Consider the following 21,475-nt stretch of genomic DNA (forward strand, 5'->3'; position numbering starts at 1 on the left):
GGTTTTTGTTGCTTAGTGCAGCTATACAGCAAGAGCAACACAAAAACTGGAGCAGGGAACAAGAATCACACATACCAGAGGTATGCGACGAGGAATATGAAAAGCAACACAAGGAAGAGGAAGGGGCTCACCTCATTCTGTTTATAATAATTCTTCCTTTTTTTAAAAAAAATATTTTATTTATTTATTCATGACAGACACAGAAAGAATGAGAGAAAGGCGGGGCGGGCAGAGACACAGGCAGAGGGAGAAGCAGGCTCCATGCAGGGAGCCTGACGTGGGACTTGATCCCGGGATCTCCAGATCACGCCCTGGGCTGGAGGCGGCGCTAAACCGCTTAGTCACCAGGGCTGCCCATAATAATTCTTCCTAATAGCCTAATGCAGTGTTGGCAAACATCTTCTGTAAAGGACTGGGAAGTAAACAGCAGGATTTGCAGGCCAGACTGTCATAACTACTTAACTGTCACCGCGGCATGAAACCAAGTATAGCCGATAAGTAAACGAATATCTAAATATAGGACAAGCATGGAGATCTAGAGGCGACCAGATGGCTCAGTCAGTTAAGCATTTGACTCTCGATCTCAGCTCAGGTCTTGACCTCAGGGTCATGAGTTCAAGCCCCGTGTTGGGTCCCATGCTAGGCATGGAGCCTACTTAAAAAAAAAAAAAAAAAAGGAGGGGGCATATAGATGTAGATTTTGTATCAACCAATAACACAGGATATGTGCCCCTTAAGATACGAAGTAAAGGCCTAAATCCTAAGTTATCATCCTACTCATCTGGTAAGTAAGCATTCTCTCACTTCCTAAACAAATGATATCAAGCCTTTTAAATAGTCTAGAGTGTCTCTACAGCTATTTGAATACCAGAAAAATCACTGGATATATTAACTTGGCTTCAACAGAAAGTTTTCGTTGATTGGGGAACCTGGCTGGCTCAGATGGTGGAGCATGCAACTCTGATCTCAGGACTGTGAGTTTGAGCCCCACATTGGGTGTAGAGGTTACCTAAAAGTTAAAAAAAAAAAAAACCTAAATAAATATGTAAAGTTTGGGGATGCCTGGGTGGCTCAGCGGTTAAGTGCCTGCCTTCAGCCCAGGGCATGATCCCAGGATCCAGTCCCACATCGAGCTCCCTGCATGGAGCCTGCTTCTCCCTTTGCCGATGTCTCTGCCTCTCTCTCTCATGAATAAATAAATAAAATCTAAAAAAAAAAAAAAAAAAAAAGCCACTATATAAGGATACCTGCAACAAATCCCTTTAAAATTTAATAGCAAGAAAATAGTTGGTCTCTCTTGAAAAAGTGACAGGCTTCCTTTTATCAGACAATGAGAAGTATGTTGAGCATCAGGTTTCTTTTTTTACTTTAACACGAGTCAGGGGCAGCCCCAGTGGCTCAGTGGTTTAGCGACGCCTTCAGCCCAGGGCGTGATCCTGGAGACCCAGGATCAAGTCCTGCATCGGGCGCCCTACATGGAGCCTGCTTCTCCCTCTGTCTGTGTCTCTGCCTCTCTCTGTGTCTCTCATCAATAGATAAATAAAATCTTACAAAAAAAAAAAAGTCAGAATTAATTTTTATTTTCAGGTATAATAATTACCTAATCATTTTTATATTGCTATGATTATTATAATAATAGACTTTTATTATATATAGTATTTTTTGTAAAAGCCTTACAAACATTTCCAAAATAGGGTGCTGGATTCTAATACTATATTGAAAGCTTCTTGGAGGCAGAAGTAGTCTTTCTTTCTACTCTGTACCTCCAGTATGCAGGAAAGTGTGTCACTTAGCAGACAATTCACATCTTAATACCATACCACTAGATAGACAGAGTGCTGTATCTATTTACATATAATGATAATTCTGACTTCACTTTAGGGTATTCTATAAAATCATCAGCATCCTAAAGTAAATGTGGAAAATGGGATTAGGACACAGACAGGAGCATGAGGAATAGTTAAGTAAGCTCACTTGGCTGCATTGGAGAGAGTTGTGGAAAATGAGGGAGTAAGGGGAGACAAGTGGAAGGTAATATATTCATATCAAATGCAGACAGCAGATAATGTGTCTGCTCTGATTGCAGATAGCAGTAAAAAACTAGGCTGTCTGAGGAGAGAGGCATGGCCATTAATAAAGATGTGAAAGAAAAAAGCCTTCATTAAATATTCTGTAAAATCTGAAAAGATATGAAAATTAGAAAAGTCTCTATCTAATAGTAATCTTTTAAATGACAAATTAGGTAAAACTACCGGTCTTGGGAGAGATTAGACTGGAAAAAGAGGATACGTTAGAGTCAGCTAAAAGTATCTGTTCAAGGGATCCCTGGGTGGCGCAGCGGTTTGGCGCCTGCCTTTGGCCCAGGGCGCGATCCTGGAGACCCAGGATCGAATCCCACGTCGGGCTCCCGGTGCATGGAGCCTGCTTCTCCCTCTGCCTATGTCTCTGCCTCTCTCTCTCTCTCTCTCTGTGTGTGACTATCATAAATAAATAAAAATTAAAAAAAAAAAAAGAATAACCTCCTCCTATATTAAAAAAAAAAAAGTCAAAGATGAAAGAACACACAATATATGATTTCATTATAATATATAGCTCAAAAACAAGCAAAGCTAATCAATAGTGTTAGCAGGATAGTGGCTACCCTAAAAGGGAAGGAAGTGTGTATGTTTGTGTGTGTGTGATTGTAACAGGGCATGAGAAGGGTCTCTAGGAAGCTGGTAATGTTCCATGTCTAGATCAAAGCACTCAAATTTTTACTTTGTGAAAAACATCAACAAGAGATGTATTTTTCAATTAGGAATTATAAACAGAGATAATGATCCCAACTTTAGGGACAGTCAGAATAGATATGAAGGGCTTAAGGAAGAGAGTCAGTATCCTTTTGAGGATTCTATTAGACAACTTGTCTCCATGCAGTTTGGATGATCTGGACCAGTGCTGAAGAGACTGACAGAAGCTGAGAAGGGGGTATAAGAACTGGCCATTTCCTAGACGAGATGAGAACAAAGCCACTATTCACAGTATTAGTACCTAAACCCAGTGGCTTCCCTCTTTGTGCTGCCTGAACTACTTCATATGATTAGATATATTTTCACACTAACTTCTACCAACAGGTGCCTTCACTGAGGCCTGGATCTAGTCTGAACCTCTTTAAAGACAGAAATTGGGCCACCGACCAAATGTTCACTTGTTAGGAATTCTACTCTACATCTTGTTAGGGATCTGTCACTTTTAAAAACTAGATCAGGATGGGGGAGCACCTGGGTGGTGTCTGACTCTTTGTTTCAGCTCAGGTCAGGATTTCAGGTTGTAGGATGGAGCCCGGCATTGAGTCTGCTTGTCACTCTCCCTTTGCTCCTCCCCACCACTCACTCTCATTCTTGATCTCTAAAATAAATAGATAAAATCTTTAAAAAAACTGGTTCCCCTGAGTGACTCAGTGGTTGAGCATCTGCCTTTGGCCCAGGATGTGACCCCGGAGTCTCTGGATTGAGTCCCACATCGGGCTCCCTGTGTGGATCCTGCTTCTCCCTCTGCCTAAGTCTCTGCCTTTCTCTCTCTGTGTCTCATGAGTATCTAAAATAAAATAAGCCTGAAGCAGGATGTCCAGAATGCCTTGAAAAAATAAACATAAATAAAACTCCAACTCCACCCACATAAAGCAGAAAAATAAGGAGTTATAATACAAGACCAAACTGATAGAATAAGAACCAGGTGTCATTAAAATGTTCTTACCGGTGTAGTTTGCCACCATAAAATGGCTTAGTATGAAAAGTGATGCTGGCTGAATATCCAGTTTTTGCACAGTTGACACTGACTTTACCACCCAGTTCTACCCAAGGAACAGTTAAAATTGACCGGGCATATGCACAAGGTAGGGAAAATGTATACTCTTCTCCATGCTCCAATAGACTGAGGATACCTGAATGTGAAAACACGAAGGTGGTTAACATCTTTTTTTTAAAAAAAGACAGTATTAAAACATCCATATTTTTTCTCAAGTCTAGTAAATAAACATTATTTTGCTGTGTTTTCATTTAACTTTGGATTAAACTAATTTCACTTACAATTGTATTTGCTAACATTCCTGGTAATAATGAATCTAGGTTACTTTCATTATGACTTTGCTATCCCTCTGGGGTTTATGGGATGAGAAAATATTACAGTGGAAATAGATCAAGATTTCCCTCTAATAGACTTAAAAAAATAAAACATTAAGTCACATCTTAAGAACATGTTATACTGCATCATGCTATGGCCTGATCATTAATACTAATAATTTTTTCAGTTTGGGAATAAATGTCAAATGCTATACAGTCACAGAATTTAGTTGTTGTTTTTTTTTTTTTTTTAAGATTTTATTTTATTTATTCATGAGAAAGAGAGAGAGGCAGAGACACAGAGGGAGAAGCAGGCTTCATGCAGGGAGCCCGACGCAGGATTCAATCCTGGGTCTCCAGGATCAGGCCTGGGCTGAAGGTGGCACTAAACCACTGGGCCACTGGGGCTGCCCTAGTTTAAATTTTTTTTTTTTTAAAGATTTTATTTATTTGAGAAAAAGAACAAGTGGAGAGAGGGGTAGAGGAAGAGAGGGGGCAGAGGGAGAAGCAGACTTCCCACTGAGCAAGGGTATATTTTAAGAGTTTAATAGTAATTGCTGATTCATTTTAAGTTAGAAAAGATATGTTTTTTTTTTAATTTTTTATTTATTTATGATAGTCACACACAGAGAGAGAGAGAGAGAGAGAGAGAGAGGCAGAGACACAGGCAGAGGGAGAAGCAGGCTCCATGCACCGGGAGCCCGATGTGGGATTCGATCTCGGGTCTCCAGGATCGCGCCCTGGGCCAAAGACAGGCGCTAAACCACTGCGCCACCCAGGGATCCCGGAAAAGATATGCTTTGATTACTTTTCTAAAAATATGTCATCTTACAACCTAGGTTTCTGATCTCTGATGTCTAAGAATATATTTAACATAAGCATTACATACAATATAATTTAAAGTCTGAAGAATTTAAAAATCAGTCAGTTTTTAATGTATATGAGGATAGACTAGTTAGGATAACAAAGACAAAGAATTCTAAAACCTCACTTATTTCATCATTAAATGGAATTTTTCCCCAACAAATAAAAACAAAACATGGCTATAGAACAAAATGAATTGTTGTAAGTCTCATTGCCTGATTTTATTTATTTTCTATTGAGGTGACTATAAAAATTTGATTTTTAAAATCAAATTAAAAGGCAATCCATAAATATAAAATTAGCACATAAATACTAAAAATTACCTATTTTATACCTCCTTCATGATTAATGCAAGGTTAAGATATGAATGCTTATCCTTACTTCCCAACGTATTTCCTTTCTGAAGAGAATACTATTACCAGATTTTCAGTAAGAGCTAAGGGTCTTCAGGAACAGTATGTTAAAGGAGGAAATTCTAAATCTGGCTATACCTTAACTTTTGTGACCTTGAACAAGTCTCATTACCTCTAGACTTTTTTTCATATATAAAATAAATTACTTTATGATGATCTTAAAGCTAATGTTATGAAGCTTATAACTGAAGATGGCAAACTATTTTTAGTCACATTGTTGCATTTTTAAATTTTTAAAAATTTTATTTCAATTCAATTAACATATAATATATTATTTGTTTCAGAGGTAGAGGTCAGTGGTTCATCAGTCTAAAAAACACCCAGTGCTCATTACATCACATGCCCTCAATGTCCATCACCCAATTACTCCATCCCTTGCCCTCCTCCCCTCCATCGACCCTCAGTTTGTTTCCTCTGATTAAGAGTCTCTTATGATTTGTCTCCCACTGATTTCATCAAACTTTTTTCTTTTTAACTATTAAAACATGAGTACTTTCTAATGTTATAAAAATTTTGATTAACTGAAAACATTTGGAAATCAGTAAGACTCATATCACAACATATCTTAAAAATGAGGAAAACTGAAAAGGGGGGTAAAGTATTTTCATCACACTACATACAGTAACACTCAAAATGTTAGTATCATAGGCTTAATTATGCCAAATTTACATTGTAATTTTACAGTTTGAACAAATTATTCTGTGCATAAGAGTTTTCCTTTAACATTTAAATGGTATGGTTTTTTCTGCCATTATATTTTCATTAACTCTGCAATGATTTCTTTAAAATATTAACCTGCTCAGGAAATATAAATGATTAAGCTAGAAGATATTTCTACGTATTATATCTCTTTAGTTTAGTACTTTTTATATAATAATGAAAATATAAAAACTTCAATATCTAAAGAGAGGAAGCAGTTAAATAAAAGATGGTAATTATCTCATTTCATAGGACATTATACACTTACCAAAACATCTCTTAAAGTACTATGAATGAGAAGGGGAAAATGAATATTTATTGCAAACAAAAAAAGGAAACAAAACTAGAGAGAGAGAACTAATCCCAATTTTACAAAACAAAAATAAAAGTATGAACATATACACAATAGAAAAAATATAAAATGCTAAATCTAGCCTTCTCTAGATGGAGGTATTAGAGATGGGTTTATTTTCCCCTTGATACTTTTCTAAGTTTTCAAATTTTCTATAATAAAAAAACTTTTTTTTAAATCAGGAAAAAAATTTAAAAACATAATTTGTATTTGTTCATAAATATGAGCCGCCTTTCCCATCATTCTGGAACATCCTAAAAAATGGAACAGGGATACCTGGGTGGCTCAGTCAGTTAAGCATCTGCCTTTGGCACAGGTCATGATCCTAGGACCTTGGGACTGAGCCCCACATCAGGCTCCCTGTTTAGCAGGGAGCCTGTTTCTCCCTCTCCCTCTGCCTACAGCCCTCTCTGCCTGTACTCTCCCTCTATTAGATAAATAAAAAACCTTAAAAAAAAAAAAAAAGAAACAAAAAATAGTAGCACATACATTTCAAATTTATAATATCAAAAAACCACAAATTTATAATATCTAGTTTCCCCAAATTTAAGATTATCATTTGGTATTAAAAATTAAAGAACAGTTTTTCTACTTACCTTCTCCAACCATTGTCACGCCTATCGACATGCCTAAAAATTTGCTTTTAGTCCAAACATGTGCATTTACACACATCTTCCTCTCTGCACATTCTGCATAAAATCCTGAGACTGGAGGATGATGGGAAACCTGCTCAGCAACAAATCTGACTGTATAACAGTCTGATCCCACCTGGCTCAAAGTATCCTCCAACAGAGGAGCATGATTTGTGACTGCCTGGGTGGAAGAGCTGCTGGTAACACTGGATGACACCTCGCTTTTTGGTATCCTCCAGGAACAGTGAAATGTTTCTCCAATGATAGGATTGTACGGTTTCTTAGCAATGGCTCCCTTACGGCCTTCATGAAATGAGGTAAGGTAGTACTCAACGAAGCGAATCATTCTGTCCTCAGCTGTGGCTCCGTTAGTGATGGCTATAAATAGGTCTGGGTGAGACATAAAGTCTGCATACATTTCCAGCAAGGAACGCTTCTCTAGGATAAATGTAGGAAGCACCACCTGAAACAAAACAAAACAAAACAAAAAAAACAAAATCAACCAAAGAGGGAAATTTTAATCCATGTATATCTGTAAAAAACTATTCTTACCTTTCCAAAAACATTTCATTCTTGATGAGTGTTAAAAACAAAGTCACAAAAGTATCTGGTTTCATTAAAAAATAAGCATGCTTAAAAGGAAATGAAAATCAAGTGGTTAAGATTAAATACCAATTCAGTATTTCAAGAGGGCCAGGTAGAAGACATTCTTTTTTTTAAGATTTTATCTATTTGGGGATCCTGGGTGGCTCAGCGGTTTGGCGCCTGGGTGCGATCCTGGGGTCCCGGGATCGAGTCCCGCGTCGGGCTCCCAGCATGGATCCTACTTCTCCCTCTGCCTGTGTCTCTGCCTCTCTCGCTCTCTCTCTATCATAAATAAATAAATAAACAAACAAACAAATAAATCTTCAAAGAAAATTTTATCTATTTATTCATGAGAGACGAGACACACACACAGAGGGAGGGAGAAGCAGGCTCCCCAAGGGGAACATGATGTGGGACTCAATTCCAGGACCTGGGGATCACACCTTGAGCCAAAGGCAGACGCTCAAAGACTGAGCCACCCAGGTATCCCGGCAGAAGACATTCTTTAAAAAGTAAGTAAGTAAGTAAGTAAATAAATAAATAAATAAATAAATAAATAAATAAATAAATAAAAATAAATCTCAATCTTAAAAGAAAAAATTCACCTAGACTGGATAAGAGTATCATCAGGGAAATGGTGGTAAAACTCAAATGCTAGTCATGCCTTTTTTCCTTTCCTACTTTAAAAATAAACAACAGATGCCTGATCAAGATATGACATATCCGCAGTTCCTGGAAACAGACTGAAGAGATCACTGACCGAAGCAAAAATTTTAACCTACACTTAATTTTAAGCACAAGAAACCGGTTTTCAAGAACAGAATTTTTGTAAGTAGGCTCCACACCCAACAAGGGACTTGAACTCACAACCCTGAGATCAAGAGTCCCATGCTCTACTCACTGAGCCAGCCAGGTGCCCCTCAAGAAGGAAACTTGCTTTTCACGAAGATGGTGCCAAAGGCGAAGAAGGAATCCCGTTCCCTCCCACCCCGTCCCCCGGCCATCAAAGCAAAGGCTATGAAGGCCAAGAAAGTCATGCTGAAAGGTGCCACAGTCACAGGCCCAAAAGAAGAAAATGTGCATGTCACCGACCTTCCAATGAATCAAGACACTGCATCTTTGAAGGTAGCCCAAATATCCTTGAAAAGGCGCCCCCAGGAGAAACAAGCTTCACCTCTATGCCATCATCAAGTTCGCCCTGACTACCAAGATAGCCATGAGTAAATAGAAAATAATATGCTTGTATTCCCTGTGGATGTCAAGGCCAAAAAGCACCAGATCAAAACGGGCTGAGGAAGCTCTATGACCTCAAGGTCACCACCCTAATCAGGCCTAGTGGAGACAGGAAAGCATAAGTTTAACTGGTTCCTGATGCTTTGGATGTTGCTGACAAAATTGGGATCATCTAAACGAAATCCAGATGGTTAAATCTAAATTCTTCCACTGAAAAAACAAAAGAAGGGTACTTTTGACCCTAAAGTCAGGTAAGTGTAAGGAAGATTTGCTTTTTTTTTTTTTTTTAAGATTTTATTTAGAGCAAGACCATACACACACATGGGAGAGGAAAGGCAAAGGGAGAGGGAAAGACAAATCTACAGCAGACTCTGCACTGAGCACAGGAGTCAGATCCCATGACGCTGAGATTGTGACTGGTTTGAACCGAAATCAAGAGGCTGATCCTAAACCTACTGAGGATTAGTAGGCGCCCTGTGGATTAGTTTTCTTTACAGCAGAATTAGAGGCCCTGCAAACTGGTTCAACAAATTGAGAAAGCAGTGCGCAATATTTTTCAAGAGCTCAAAGATGTTCATATCCATTTAGCCTAGTATTCATTCTTGCAGAAATAAGGCCTTAGGAAAGAATATGAATAAAGAAAAAGAAATGCGAAAATAAAATTAAAACCTATGCTTTTGGGGTACCTGGGTGGCTTAGTTGATTAAGCAGTTGCCTTTGGCTCAGGTTATGCTCTCAGGGACCTGAGATTGAGCCCTGTATTGGGCACCCTGCTCAGCTAAAAGCACAGGCTCCACCCATATGTTCAAAAGTTAAAATCAAGTGTTTAGTTTTCCCACACTTAATCATGTGCAGAAATCCAAGAAATGTGGGATTGCTGAAAAAATCTCTAATTAGGAATACAAAGACCAAAATTAAAAAAAAAAAAAAAAAAAAGACTTGGAAGTAACAGAAATCTCACTAAACAGGAGGAAAAAAAAATCCTAAAAATAAAAATATCTTCAGAGACTTGAGAAGACATTAGATACATGAAACAAGTATGTTTTTTGAAAAGCAAAAATTTAGAAGACTTTAAAACACGGTAACAAAAATTAAAGATCAAGAGAAGGATCAGAAGATAAAATAGTGAGATCTCACAACACATAGGAGACAGAGAAAAGAAGGTAAGAGGGCCAGACAAGGAAGTTCAATAACCATGAAATGAAGATTTCAGAGAACAGGAAAAAATGTTGGAGACAAAGTCATCAATGAAAAAATTCAAGGGAATTTCAGAGAACTGAAGAATATATGAGTTGTCATACTGTAAAGGCCCACCAAGTGCCCTGAGACAATTTCAGACTTCTGGGGACAAAGGACAGATTCTAAATTTCAGAGAAAAAAGAAATAGAACAAGTCACAAGCAGAAGATGATGAACTGGAATGACATCACTCTTTTCATCAGAATGCTGTAGCAAGGAGGCAATATTCTAGAGGAAAATAACTGCAAGTTAGAAATTCTATCTAAACTAGCAATCAAACATGAGAACAAAATAAACACACATTTCCACATTTTGCCTCCCACAGATCTTTCTCAGGGGTTAAAGGAAGATGTGCTCCACAGAAATGCCTCTCATTCACCAGAAAAGAAGAAAGGAATACAGGAGACAGATCTTGCATAGGATGACCATGAAAGGACATCCCAGGAAGAAAGCTGTACAGCAGACACAGGGAAACTGGTCCAGATCAGAGTGATGTGATTTGAGAGACAGACATGGAAGACTGTCATCCATGCGCTCCATTATGCCTCTGTTACCATCTTTTGAAACCTCGGGGCAGAAGCCTCTAGGGAAACAGGTCCCATCTGCACCTGTTTTTGGCTTCTGGTAGGCATCTGCTGAAGTGCCAACTCTCCTTTCCATGCTGTGCTGTCCGGGCTGGCTAAAGATCTTCATTTCACCTAAGCACATGTTCTGGCTTTAATCTACTGCTGAGACTTGGATGTGGGTCATGGTTTGCTTCGTGGTGGAAAACACTAAGCAGATTCTTCCCTCTGCCCACAATCCTGCTAAATGGCCAGTATCTGGCTCACACCAAATGCTCTAACTTTGTGAGTCATATATTTCACAAGACTCACTCAGAATTATGCATTCTTATTTCTTCTGAAAGGGCTCTTCTCAACTTTCTCAATAATCTATACAAAACTGAAGCCAGGGACTCTGTTTAGCTTATCTTCTCCTGGGAGCCTTCTTCTATGAATGGTAACAGAACCCTTTCTTTATACAGCTAAACTTGTGCGAGCTATTCACTTTTTCCTAAAATAAAGTAACATATACAGGTGGTAAAACTATATATATATAAAAACCAGGCAGGGAGATGACTGACATGAATGTCAAGTAAGTGGTTACATCTACAGTAAGCAGGGCAGCCCCGGTGGCGCAGTGGTGTAGCGCCGCCTGCAGCCCAGGGCGTGATCCTGGAGACCCGGGATCGAGTCCCACATCGGGCTCCCTGCATGGAGCCTGCTTCTCCCTCTGCCTAGGTCTCTGCCTCTCTTTGTGTGTCTCTCATGAATAAATAAAATCTTTAAAAAATAAATAAATAAATAGATAGATAGATCGATAAAACTGAAACAATCATTAGTTTAAAAATAAAAAGAAAGAAAACAGTAAGCAGTAGGGGACTATAGCCAGGAAGGGCCCACAGTGAGCTCCCAAGGTCTGGAAACGTTTCACACCTGGTATGTTGGTACATGTTTCACTGTCTTTACTGTGGTTCTTTAAACTGTTTATATACATGGAAGACTGTGTGTATAATGTTTCGCAAAGAAAGAATACTAATTGAAAAAAAGGAAATGTAACAAAATTGGAAATAAACTATATTATATGAACAAAGATTGAGAGGAATTCTCAAAACTTAGTGTTGTGTTGTTAGGGTAATGAAATCATAGATTTTTTTTCTTTTATTTTCCAAAACTTTCTGTAAACTGTATAATTCTACTAAATTCATAATATTATTTAAAAAGGAACAAAGTGAACAGTTATTACTTATTCACAACACACAGGCTAGGACCCCGGTTACCTTCTTTGAGGATATAGTCCCAGCACCTAGCACAGTGTCTGGAATATAAGAGGGGCTCAAAAAATATTTGTTCTGGGACGCCTGGGTGGCTCAGTGGTTGAGTGTCTGCTTTGGCTCAGGGTGTGATCCTGGGGTCGCAGGATCAAGTCCCGCATCAGGTTCCTTATGTGGAGCTTGCTTCTCCCTCTGCCTGTGTCTCTGACTCTGTCTCTCATGAATAAAATCTTAATAAAAAAAATTCTGTTCCACCAATGTTATTGTTATAAAAGAAGGTAGATGTGATGGCAGTTTAGTCACCAGATTTTTAAATGTTGCTCAAAAAATACCATTATTTTCAACATTTTGTGAATGCTCATAATGCATGGTTGGTCATTGTTAATGATTTTATATATAAATACTATATACGTATTTATATCTTTAATTAACAAGGAACAAATGTGGAGAAGCTATATTATATACGGTTACCATGCCTAGAGAAAGCTTTACCATCTGGATTATTATCACAGCACATTCTTTTCAAATGGTCTTATGCCTCACAAACCTGTTTTTATGTCTTATAAACCTAAATCTACTAAGGAACAGCAAACACCAAAATAACCAAACCGATCTTTCATGTCATTATTCATTTTAGCTGACTTTACAACTACTAGTCTTTTCTGAACCACTAATATGAAAATACTTCTAGAATAGAAATGATACAAAAAAAAAAAGAATAGAAATGATACCCAGTTGAAATATTATGGTTAGATGAAAGAGGAAAGGTTAATGGGTTTTTTTAATAATTCCTAAAATGTCTGTTTCTTAGCAGGCTTTTAATTCAATTCATTTAAAAAAAAAATTCAATTCATTTCCTTTTAAACTCCCTTGTAATCACTCTAAGTCTAAGTAAACAAAAAAATATGTTTTGATTTTGAGATGATTCAAAGTAAATGCTAAAGGCAAAATGCTTTTCATTTAACAGTTACATTTAAAAAAATAAAAACAAAAGTTAGAGTTTAAGTCACTTTTAATCTACATTTTCACTATCTTCAGTAACAACAAAATCCTTAATTTGCAATATACATCCTGCTGTCAATTCTGAAATTCCATACTAATGAAAAGTAGTGTCAGCAGTAATTCAAAGTACATAATCCCACAGTAGTAATATCTGACATACATAGGTTTTTTTTTTTTTTTTTTTTTAAGATTTTATTTATTTATTCATGAGAAACACAGAGAGAGGCAGAGACACAGGCAGGGGGAGAAGCAGGCTCCATGCACCAGGAGCCCGACGTGGGATTCGATCCTGGGTCTCCAGGATCACACCCTGGCCGAAGGCAGGCGCCAAACCGCTGAGCCACCAGGGATCCCCCATACATAGGTTTTGAACCTAACTTCCTTTTCAAATTAACATCATAGATTGATTGCTAAAATAAATTAAGACATGCTAATTAGATAAACTGGAAATGGAAAAGACTGGCCTAAAATTAAAAATTACTGTTAGGGGATCTCTGGGTGGCGCAGAGGTTTGGCGCCTGCCTTTGGCCCAGGGCGCGATCCTGGAGACCCGGGATCGAATCCCACGTCGGGCTCCCGGTGCATGGAGCCTGCTTCTCTCTCACTGTGACTATCATAAATAAATAAAAATTAAAAAAAAAAAAATTACTGTTAGTATTTCTCAAAGTTTATATATGAACAAAAGGCATCTTATTAAAATGTAGATCTGAGGGGGGGGAATCCCTGGGTGGCTCAGCGGTTTAGTGTCTGCCTTCGGCCCTGAGCGTGATCCTGGAGTCCCGGGATCGAGTCCCACATCGGGCTCCCTGCGTGGAGCCTGCTTCTCCCTCTGCCTGTCTCTGCCTCTCTATGTCTCTCATGAATAAATAAATAAAATAAAAAATTTAAAAATAATAAATAAATAAATAAAATCTTAAAAAAAAAAAACATAGATCTGATCCTCTATATTTGGGGTTAGGGGCTGAGATTCTGTACTTCTAACAAGTTCTCCAGCAATGGTGATGTTACTAGTCTTCAGACAATATTTTGTTTTCCAGTTTTACTAACGTATAATTGACAAATAATATTGTTAAGATATTAAAAAAAATATTGTAAGATATTTAAAGTGTATATTGTGGTGATCTGATATATGCGTACATTGCAAAAGAATTCCCACATCTAGTTAATTCAGACCACACTTTTAAAGTAAGCAAGGCTACAGACCAGGGACTGCAAATTATGGCCTTTGGGGAAAATCTGGCCTCTGTTGTTATAAATAATACTCTGTTGGAACACAGCCATGCCCAGCCCAACATATCATCTATGGCTGCTTTCATACTATAAAGGCAAAACTGAATGGTTCCATCAGAAACCTGCATCCACATACCCCAAAAAATCTATTACCTGGCCCTTTACAGAAAATGTTTGCTGACCTCTGTTATATATTAACACCCAACCTGCATTATGCAACATGTGAAGAGTAAAGTAGAAGTATCAAGTTTTTCATGGTTTTCTGGGATTTTATCCTTTCCTTTAGATTCTCCAGTTCAGTATACCAATGAACCTCTTTAATTTGTACTGAAACAAGATTATAGGTGTTTACTTGTCATGTGACTTCCTGCTACGCAAGATAATTGTCACATTTTTTTTAATGAAATAAGAAATGTTAAGAGACTAAGAAACTAGGGGCACCTGGTTGGCTCAGTCCGTGGATCTTGGGGCTATAAATTCGAGCCCCCAACGCAGGGTAGACAGATTACTTGAAAAATAAAATCCTAAAAAAAGAGAGAGACTAAGAAACCAATTCATAAAGAATAAAAAGCCCTGACAACAATTACAGGTAGTCCTGACCTAGTGATCTCCAAAGCTAGTTTATCTCATTTACTTACTCTTGTTAAATCCATGCCCAGCTTAAGCTGTGACAAGAGATGTAGGATAACACTACGTTGCTCTTCCACAGCTCCCAGGTCATCTTCCTTATTGTCACACATATCCTCTACCTCATCATCTGCATTTATTTCTTCAGGTTCCTTGAAGTAAAACAAAGCAAAAACCTAGTGTTAGAAGTGCTTTTTTTTTTTTTTTTTTTTTTTTAATTTTTTTTATTTATTTATGATAGGCATGCAGTGAGAGAGAGAGGCAGAGACACAGGCAGAGGGAGAAGCAGGCTCCATGCACCGAGAGCCCGACGCGGGATTCGATCCCGGGTCTCCAGGATCGCGCCCTGGGCCAAAGGCAAGCGCCAAACCGCTGCGCCACCCAGGGATCCCAGAAGTGCTTATTAATATCCATTAAGAATAAAAGTCTCGGGGCGCCTGGGTGGCTCAGCGGTTGAGCGTCTGCCTTTGGCCTGGGGCATGATCCTGTGGTCCCGGGATGGAGTCCCACATCAGGCTCCCTATGGAGGCTGCTTCTCCCTCTACCTGTGTTTCTGCTTCTCTCTGTGTGTCTCTCATGAATAAATAAATAAAATCTTAAAAAAAAAAAAAATAGAATAAAAGTCTCTTTTCTGTCACTGTTTCTTTGTGCAAGAAGACTCTTGTGTTTTCTTTCTTTTCAATATAGGAATCAGATTAAATAGCAAGCTTTGCAAACAACAGACAGGAATGCTAATTACAGGACAGACTTCACAGTTACCTTAAAAAAAGAAAAGTATAAACAACATACTTGAAGACATTTATTTTTTTATTATTATTTTTTAAAAATATGAATATACCTCTGAAAAGGTACCATTATATTTGGAGTCAGAACCTAGGACACAGATTAGTAATGCAAATATAACCTTAACATTAGTATATGATACCAAGTTTACTTTGTAGTTTGGAACTTCCTCTAATGAAAATAATATTAAATAAATATAACATAATGTGGTAGAAAAATTATTTAAAAGATTACAGTTTTTGTTTTTACAAAAGTGGTCATTATTTATTGTAATAGAAAAAAAGGAATGCTATTAATTATTTACTGATTCTAAACCTTGGTGTGAATGTAAGAAGTTGGAAGCTCTCCTTTTTCTTTTTAAAAGATTTTAGTTTATTTTAGAACGCACATAAGTGTGTATGTACACAAGCAAGGCGGGGGGTGGGGTGGGAGGGGGGCAGAGAGGGAGAAGCAGACTCCCCACTGAGCAGGATGTTCAATGCAAGGCTTGATCCCAAGACCCCAGGATCATGACCTGAGCTGAAGGCAGACATCCAAACAAATGAGCCACCCAGGTGCCTCTTCTTTCTTTTTGAAATGTCTCTTTTTAGACGTCATCACCTTTCTTAAAGAAAAGCTTAAGATAAAAGCATTACCAAAATTCAAATGAATGTGCTTGAATATATAATATCCCTACAAACCCAGAATGGTTAGCAGACAGTGGCAAGAACTCTTGAGTTTCTAGGAATTCATATTTGGAGACTGCAAGGCAAAGGGAAAACACCAGTATTTCACCAAACTCATATTAATTCCACCTCTGTCCTTCTGATTTCTGACATGGCACAAAGGAACTGTGTGGGCTTCATTGTAGCCTTATTAAGATTTACTTTTCCATCACTTGGCAGCAAAATCTCCACTACTATATGTCTGTCTCCAGCTTGCATTAACACTCATATTTCAAGTAGGCAGGTATGAAATTTTTAGAAAATTCAGGTCTATTCTGATATACTTGAGTAGAGTCTAGTGTCTTTTGTAATTAAAAATAGTACCTATGTGCTTATTTCTTTCGACTTACACTAGGTGATATTTCTGGTCTATTCACTACTTCAAAAGATTTGGAAATAAATCACAATGTTCTCCTCTGCATCTCAGTGTCCTACCTTTAACTTAATGCCTCTCTAACCCCCAATATGCTTTGTATTCTCATTGAGAAGAGTGAAGATGTTAGAGTATATGACTTACAGTTTGCGATTTTCACTTGGAAATTATATCTCTAGTCTTAATCTCGCTCCAAAGCTCTGGTTTCATTATTTCTAATTGTAAACGTAATATACGTTTACAACTATATATCCTCCTCTCACATAAAATTCAACATGGTCAGGGGTGCCTGGCTGACTCAGTTGGTACAGCAGGAGACTCTTAATCTTGAGGTTGTGAGTTCGAGTCCCACAGCGGGTGAAGAGATTACTTAAAAATACAATCTTTAAAAATTCAACAAGTTCGGGCAGCCCGGGTGGCTCAGTGGTTTAGTGCTGTCTTCAGCCCAGGGCATGATCCTGGAGACCCGGGATCGAGTCCCACGTCGGGCTCCCCGCATGGAGCCTGCTTCTCCCTCTGCCTGTGTCTCTGCCTCTCTTTCTCTCTCTGTGTGTCTCTCATGAATAAATAAATAAAATCTTTAAAAAAAAAAAATAAAATAAAAAAAAAATAAAAATTCAACAAGTTCATAAACCATACCAAACTTTTCCTCTGAAAAGACTCTTTTGGGACACTCAGGTGGTTCAGCGGTTGAGCATCTGCCTTTGGCTCAGGGTGCTGCACGGAGCCTGCTTCTCTCTCTGGGTCTCTGCCTCTCTCTCTCTCATGAATAAATAAAATCTTAAAAAAAAAAGACTCTGTCTTCCTAATTTTCCTAACTTTGTGAATAGCACCCCAATTCTACCTATAGTTGTTTAAGCTCACAAACGTGGGAGTTATCTTTCATCTAACCCAACAGGTATTCAATCACAAGTCCAACTGATTTTCATTTGAAATGCGTATTACCTATTCATTTGTCTTCATTTCTACCTCCACAGCCTTCTATCAACACTTTAATTCTAGGTCGTATCATATATATCAATCTTAAACATATCCCATGCTCATGATTTTATCATCTATTACATTAATACTAAATTCTTCTGTATGATTTTTATGTTCTTTCGAGACACAGTTTACACTATATTTTATGGAGCACTGGCTCCAGGGATTATCAATCCCCAGAGAATGCAGCACAAATGGTTATCTGGATTTGTAAAATCTAACCATCCTGTGATCACTTTCCATAAACCAGGTGCTCTGCTAAATTCATTTTATGTTCATAACAATCTTTATAAGATATTACTATCTCCACTTTACAAATGAGAAAATTGAAGCTAAGTGGTTAATTATTGGTCCACATGTCAGTAAATGACAGGATCTGGGTTTAAAATAATCAAGCAATGGGGGATCCCTGGGTGGCGCAGCGGTTTGGCGCCTGCCTTTGGCCCAGGGCGCGATCCTGGAGACCTGGGATCAAATCCCACGTCGGGCTCCCGGTGCATGGAGCCAGCTTCTCCCTCTGCCTCTCTCTCTCTCTGTGTGTGTGTGTGACTATCATAAATGAATAAAAAAATTTTTTAAATTTTTAAAAAAAAAATTTTTTTTTAAATAATCAAGCAATGGGATGCCTGGGTGGCTCAGTGGTTGAGCACCTGTCTTTGGCCTAGGGCGTGATCCTGGGTGCGGGGATCAAGTCCCACATCGGGCTCCCTGCATGGAGCCTGCTTCTCCTTCTGCCTGTGTCTCTGCCTCTCTCTGTGTGTCTTTCATGAATAAATAAATAAAATCTTAAAAAAAAAACAAACCATCAAGCAAGCTTTCACCACAATAAGCATATATGCTTTAGTATCCCTGCTCTGGTATTCATCCATCCTGAGAGTATCCTACTACTCCTCTTTTCTCTTTAAATCCTGTCTTCTTTCAAAGCCTGATTCCAATTCCATTTCCTCTCCAAAGCATTCCTTATCCACTCTACTGAATACACCTCTCTTTCTTTCTCAGAATGCCCATATCCTAACACCCTAAGCCATAGCAATTAAGATGGAAAGCAAAATGCTGCTTCATGTTTATCCTCTCATTGTTTTGGTCTATATGTTATTGTGACTCCAAGCAGATTATAAGTCTCTTCAGTGAAAGAACTATGTCTTTGATTTTTTACGTCTCCTCTAATACCTAACATTGGACTTGTCTGTCATACACTAAATAGCTTAATAAATACTAGCTACTTGACTAGAAATGAGCTGGTCAAAAAGTTACAGGAGGGAAAAAAAAGCATTTCCTACTGTTTTTTTCTTCTCTCCCATCTACACTGCTGCCATTGCCTGCCTCATTAAACCAAGGTTTTGGCCAATTTTGGAAGTCTCTGTATCGTGCATCGTGTATTTTTTTCTTTTCTTTCTTTTCTTTTCTTTTCTTTCTTTCTTTCTTTTTCTTTCTTTCTTTCTTTTCTTTTCTTTCTCTCTCTCTCTCTCTCTCTTTCTAAGATTTCTTTATTTATATGGGGGGGAGGGGCAGAGGAAGAGAGAGAATCTCAAGCCAACTCCCTGCAGAGCACAGAGCCAGAGCACAGATCCAGGCTTGCTCCCAGGACCCTGAGATCATGACCTGAGATGAAATCAAGAGTTGGGATGTTTAACCGAATAAGCCACCCAGGTGGCCCCATGTACTTCTTTGAAGAAGTAATTTGCAAATATATAAATAATCATAAGCTGTGTGTTATTCTTGACTCAGTAATTCTACTTGGGACTATAACCTCAAGATATAACCCAAATAAAGAGGAAAAAAAAAATAGACAAGATGATACAGTGTTATTTATAATAACAAAAAATAACAAAGAGCCTAGATATTTAATAGCTTATTTCAACCTGTAAAATTTTAATTATATAGGCCAGAAAAAATGCTTATGAGAAGTTTCAAATAAAAAGAGCTTAAAATAAAACTACGTAATTATGATAACCATAAAGATAACACAATAGGCAAAAAACCAATATGATTTTTTTACAGTGGTGGAACTATGACTAGAATAAAAAATGCTTTAGCATCTGAGAAATGTGGAATAAATAATACTTATAAAAACATAAAACCCTGAGACTATGCTATTTTAAGTAGAGTAACTTAAACTGGTTTGGTAAAGTGCTTACAACAAAAAAGACTTAATAGTAAATTTTTAAACTTGCAAATTTAATAGTAAACATCAAATAAGTAATGTTACATTAAGATTTAAGATAAATATATTTCTTATCCTGCAAATAATTACAAATCTTATATTGCAAATCTTATTAGATACGTTATTCTCTAGAAAAATAAAAATATGCAAATTGCAACTTTTCAATACAGTTTTATCAAGCAAAAGTGAGCCCAAACTACAAAAGGCACATAATTTAACCTGAAAAACACAAAACATGCAAGTATTATACAACAGACCTCTTCTAAAGCCACTGCTACTTAAATTAGAAAAACAATATCTAGAGTCTGCAAGAATGTTGCTCTGGTGTTAGAATGACTTGCATGCCCTGACAATGAAAAGAGAACTGAACCTCCTTAGTGATTCCTAATTTTTACATCAAAACTGTATTTTCACATTACCTTACCCTTGCTAATGGTCCAGATTCTTCAACACACTGCTCTTCTGGGACTGCCACTGGTTTACTTTGCTCAGTTGCAAAAGGCTGATCAGCTCCATTTTTATAGTGGTTTGATAAAGGTATCTTTGGTTCTAACCACTCGATTGTCGTTCCTGATGAAGTAAGAGAAAACTTTCGCTGAAACTTGCTCATAATCTGGAAAGTTCAGCAGATGTGGATTTTATTAAACAATTTTGTTTTGAGCCCACAAGACTAAAAGCAATTCAACCTGTTAAGAGACTCTGCAAAACAGCCACTTGTATCTCATTAGCATGAGCATCATGATTGGGTATGTTACAACAGAGCAAATTGCGACTTGAAATCAGATACCTTTTAAAAGAATCAACCCTAAATGGAAATGACCTTCTTCTTGGGAAATCTGTAAATGATAATGTATTCCCACCCTAATAGTTGATTTGCTACCTTTTCTGTAAAAACACGGTCCTTCTTCCTAATGATCAAAAAGTATGCAATTAGGCTTTAGGGAGCCACACAATTACAGGAGGAGCCTGGGATTTTGAAACAGTAAAAATTTCTTCATTTTTGGAATTGAACCTTATTTTCAGTAGCAATTTTCTAACCATTCAAAATAGCCATTTTGGCCTAATATAAGTACTTTACATTAGGAATACATGTCCATTCTTGTTTTTTAATCATGTAAAGAGGTGCAGATACTTTTAAACTGAAAGGCTTTTTTCTACTGAATAAATTATAGGTGACCTAGTGAAAGACAGTGGTCACATTTAGAGACCTGTCATCTTCTCAGTTAATGACTCAAATGTCTCTTATTACCCTCAACTAGTTTAACAAAGTGGATTCTATGCCTAATCAATAATGGAAAATGTTCCATTTGATTTCAGAGGCTGATCTAGGTTTCACAGAAGCCTGGTTATTAGAGTGCTACAATAAGGGATGCTCAGACTACTACAGCAGAAATTACAAAGAGTAGGTCATTCACTCAATCTATAATGAAATGCCAGACTTCAGTATAGTGATAAATTACTAAGTACCCACCAGACTACCAGAGCATCCTGCCTCGCCACTCAGGCCAACTTCTCAGGGAATGCCCTGAGTAAGTTCAAGAGGCCAGTTTCAAAATTCCATAGAAATGAAAACATTTTGTTCCTACCTTAAAATGTTCATTCTTAATATCAAAATCTAGATGTCTTTACTTCTATTTTTTAAAAAGATTTTATTTATTTACTTGAGAGAGGAAGAGAGCAGA

The 21,475-nt window shown here is 37.7% G+C and overlaps 1 protein-coding gene across 2 annotated transcripts in view; it reads right to left on the reverse strand.

Annotated features, from left to right (window-relative positions):
- The window catches only part of OSBPL11 (oxysterol binding protein like 11), an 81,976-nt gene that overhangs the window by 15,728 nt on the left and 44,773 nt on the right, over nt 1-21,475 (reverse strand). For both annotated transcript variants that reach the window (XR_005383406.1, XM_038583073.1), the window contains exons 7-10: nt 20,218-20,363; nt 14,800-14,940; nt 7,025-7,523; nt 3,736-3,922 (exon numbers count right to left, since the gene is read on the reverse strand). Coding sequence is in view for 1 of the 2 variants with exons in the window: in XM_038583073.1 (XP_038439001.1) it covers nt 3,736-3,922; nt 7,025-7,523; nt 14,800-14,940; nt 20,218-20,363 (973 nt within the window). In the remaining variant the exon portion in view is untranslated. The remainder of the gene's footprint in view (nt 1-3,735; nt 3,923-7,024; nt 7,524-14,799; nt 14,941-20,217; nt 20,364-21,475) is intronic.

Source organism: Canis lupus, chromosome 33 (assembly GCF_011100685.1).
Source record: "Canis lupus familiaris isolate Mischka breed German Shepherd chromosome 33, alternate assembly UU_Cfam_GSD_1.0, whole genome shotgun sequence".
NCBI classification, from domain to species: Eukaryota; Metazoa; Chordata; class Mammalia; order Carnivora; family Canidae; genus Canis; species Canis lupus.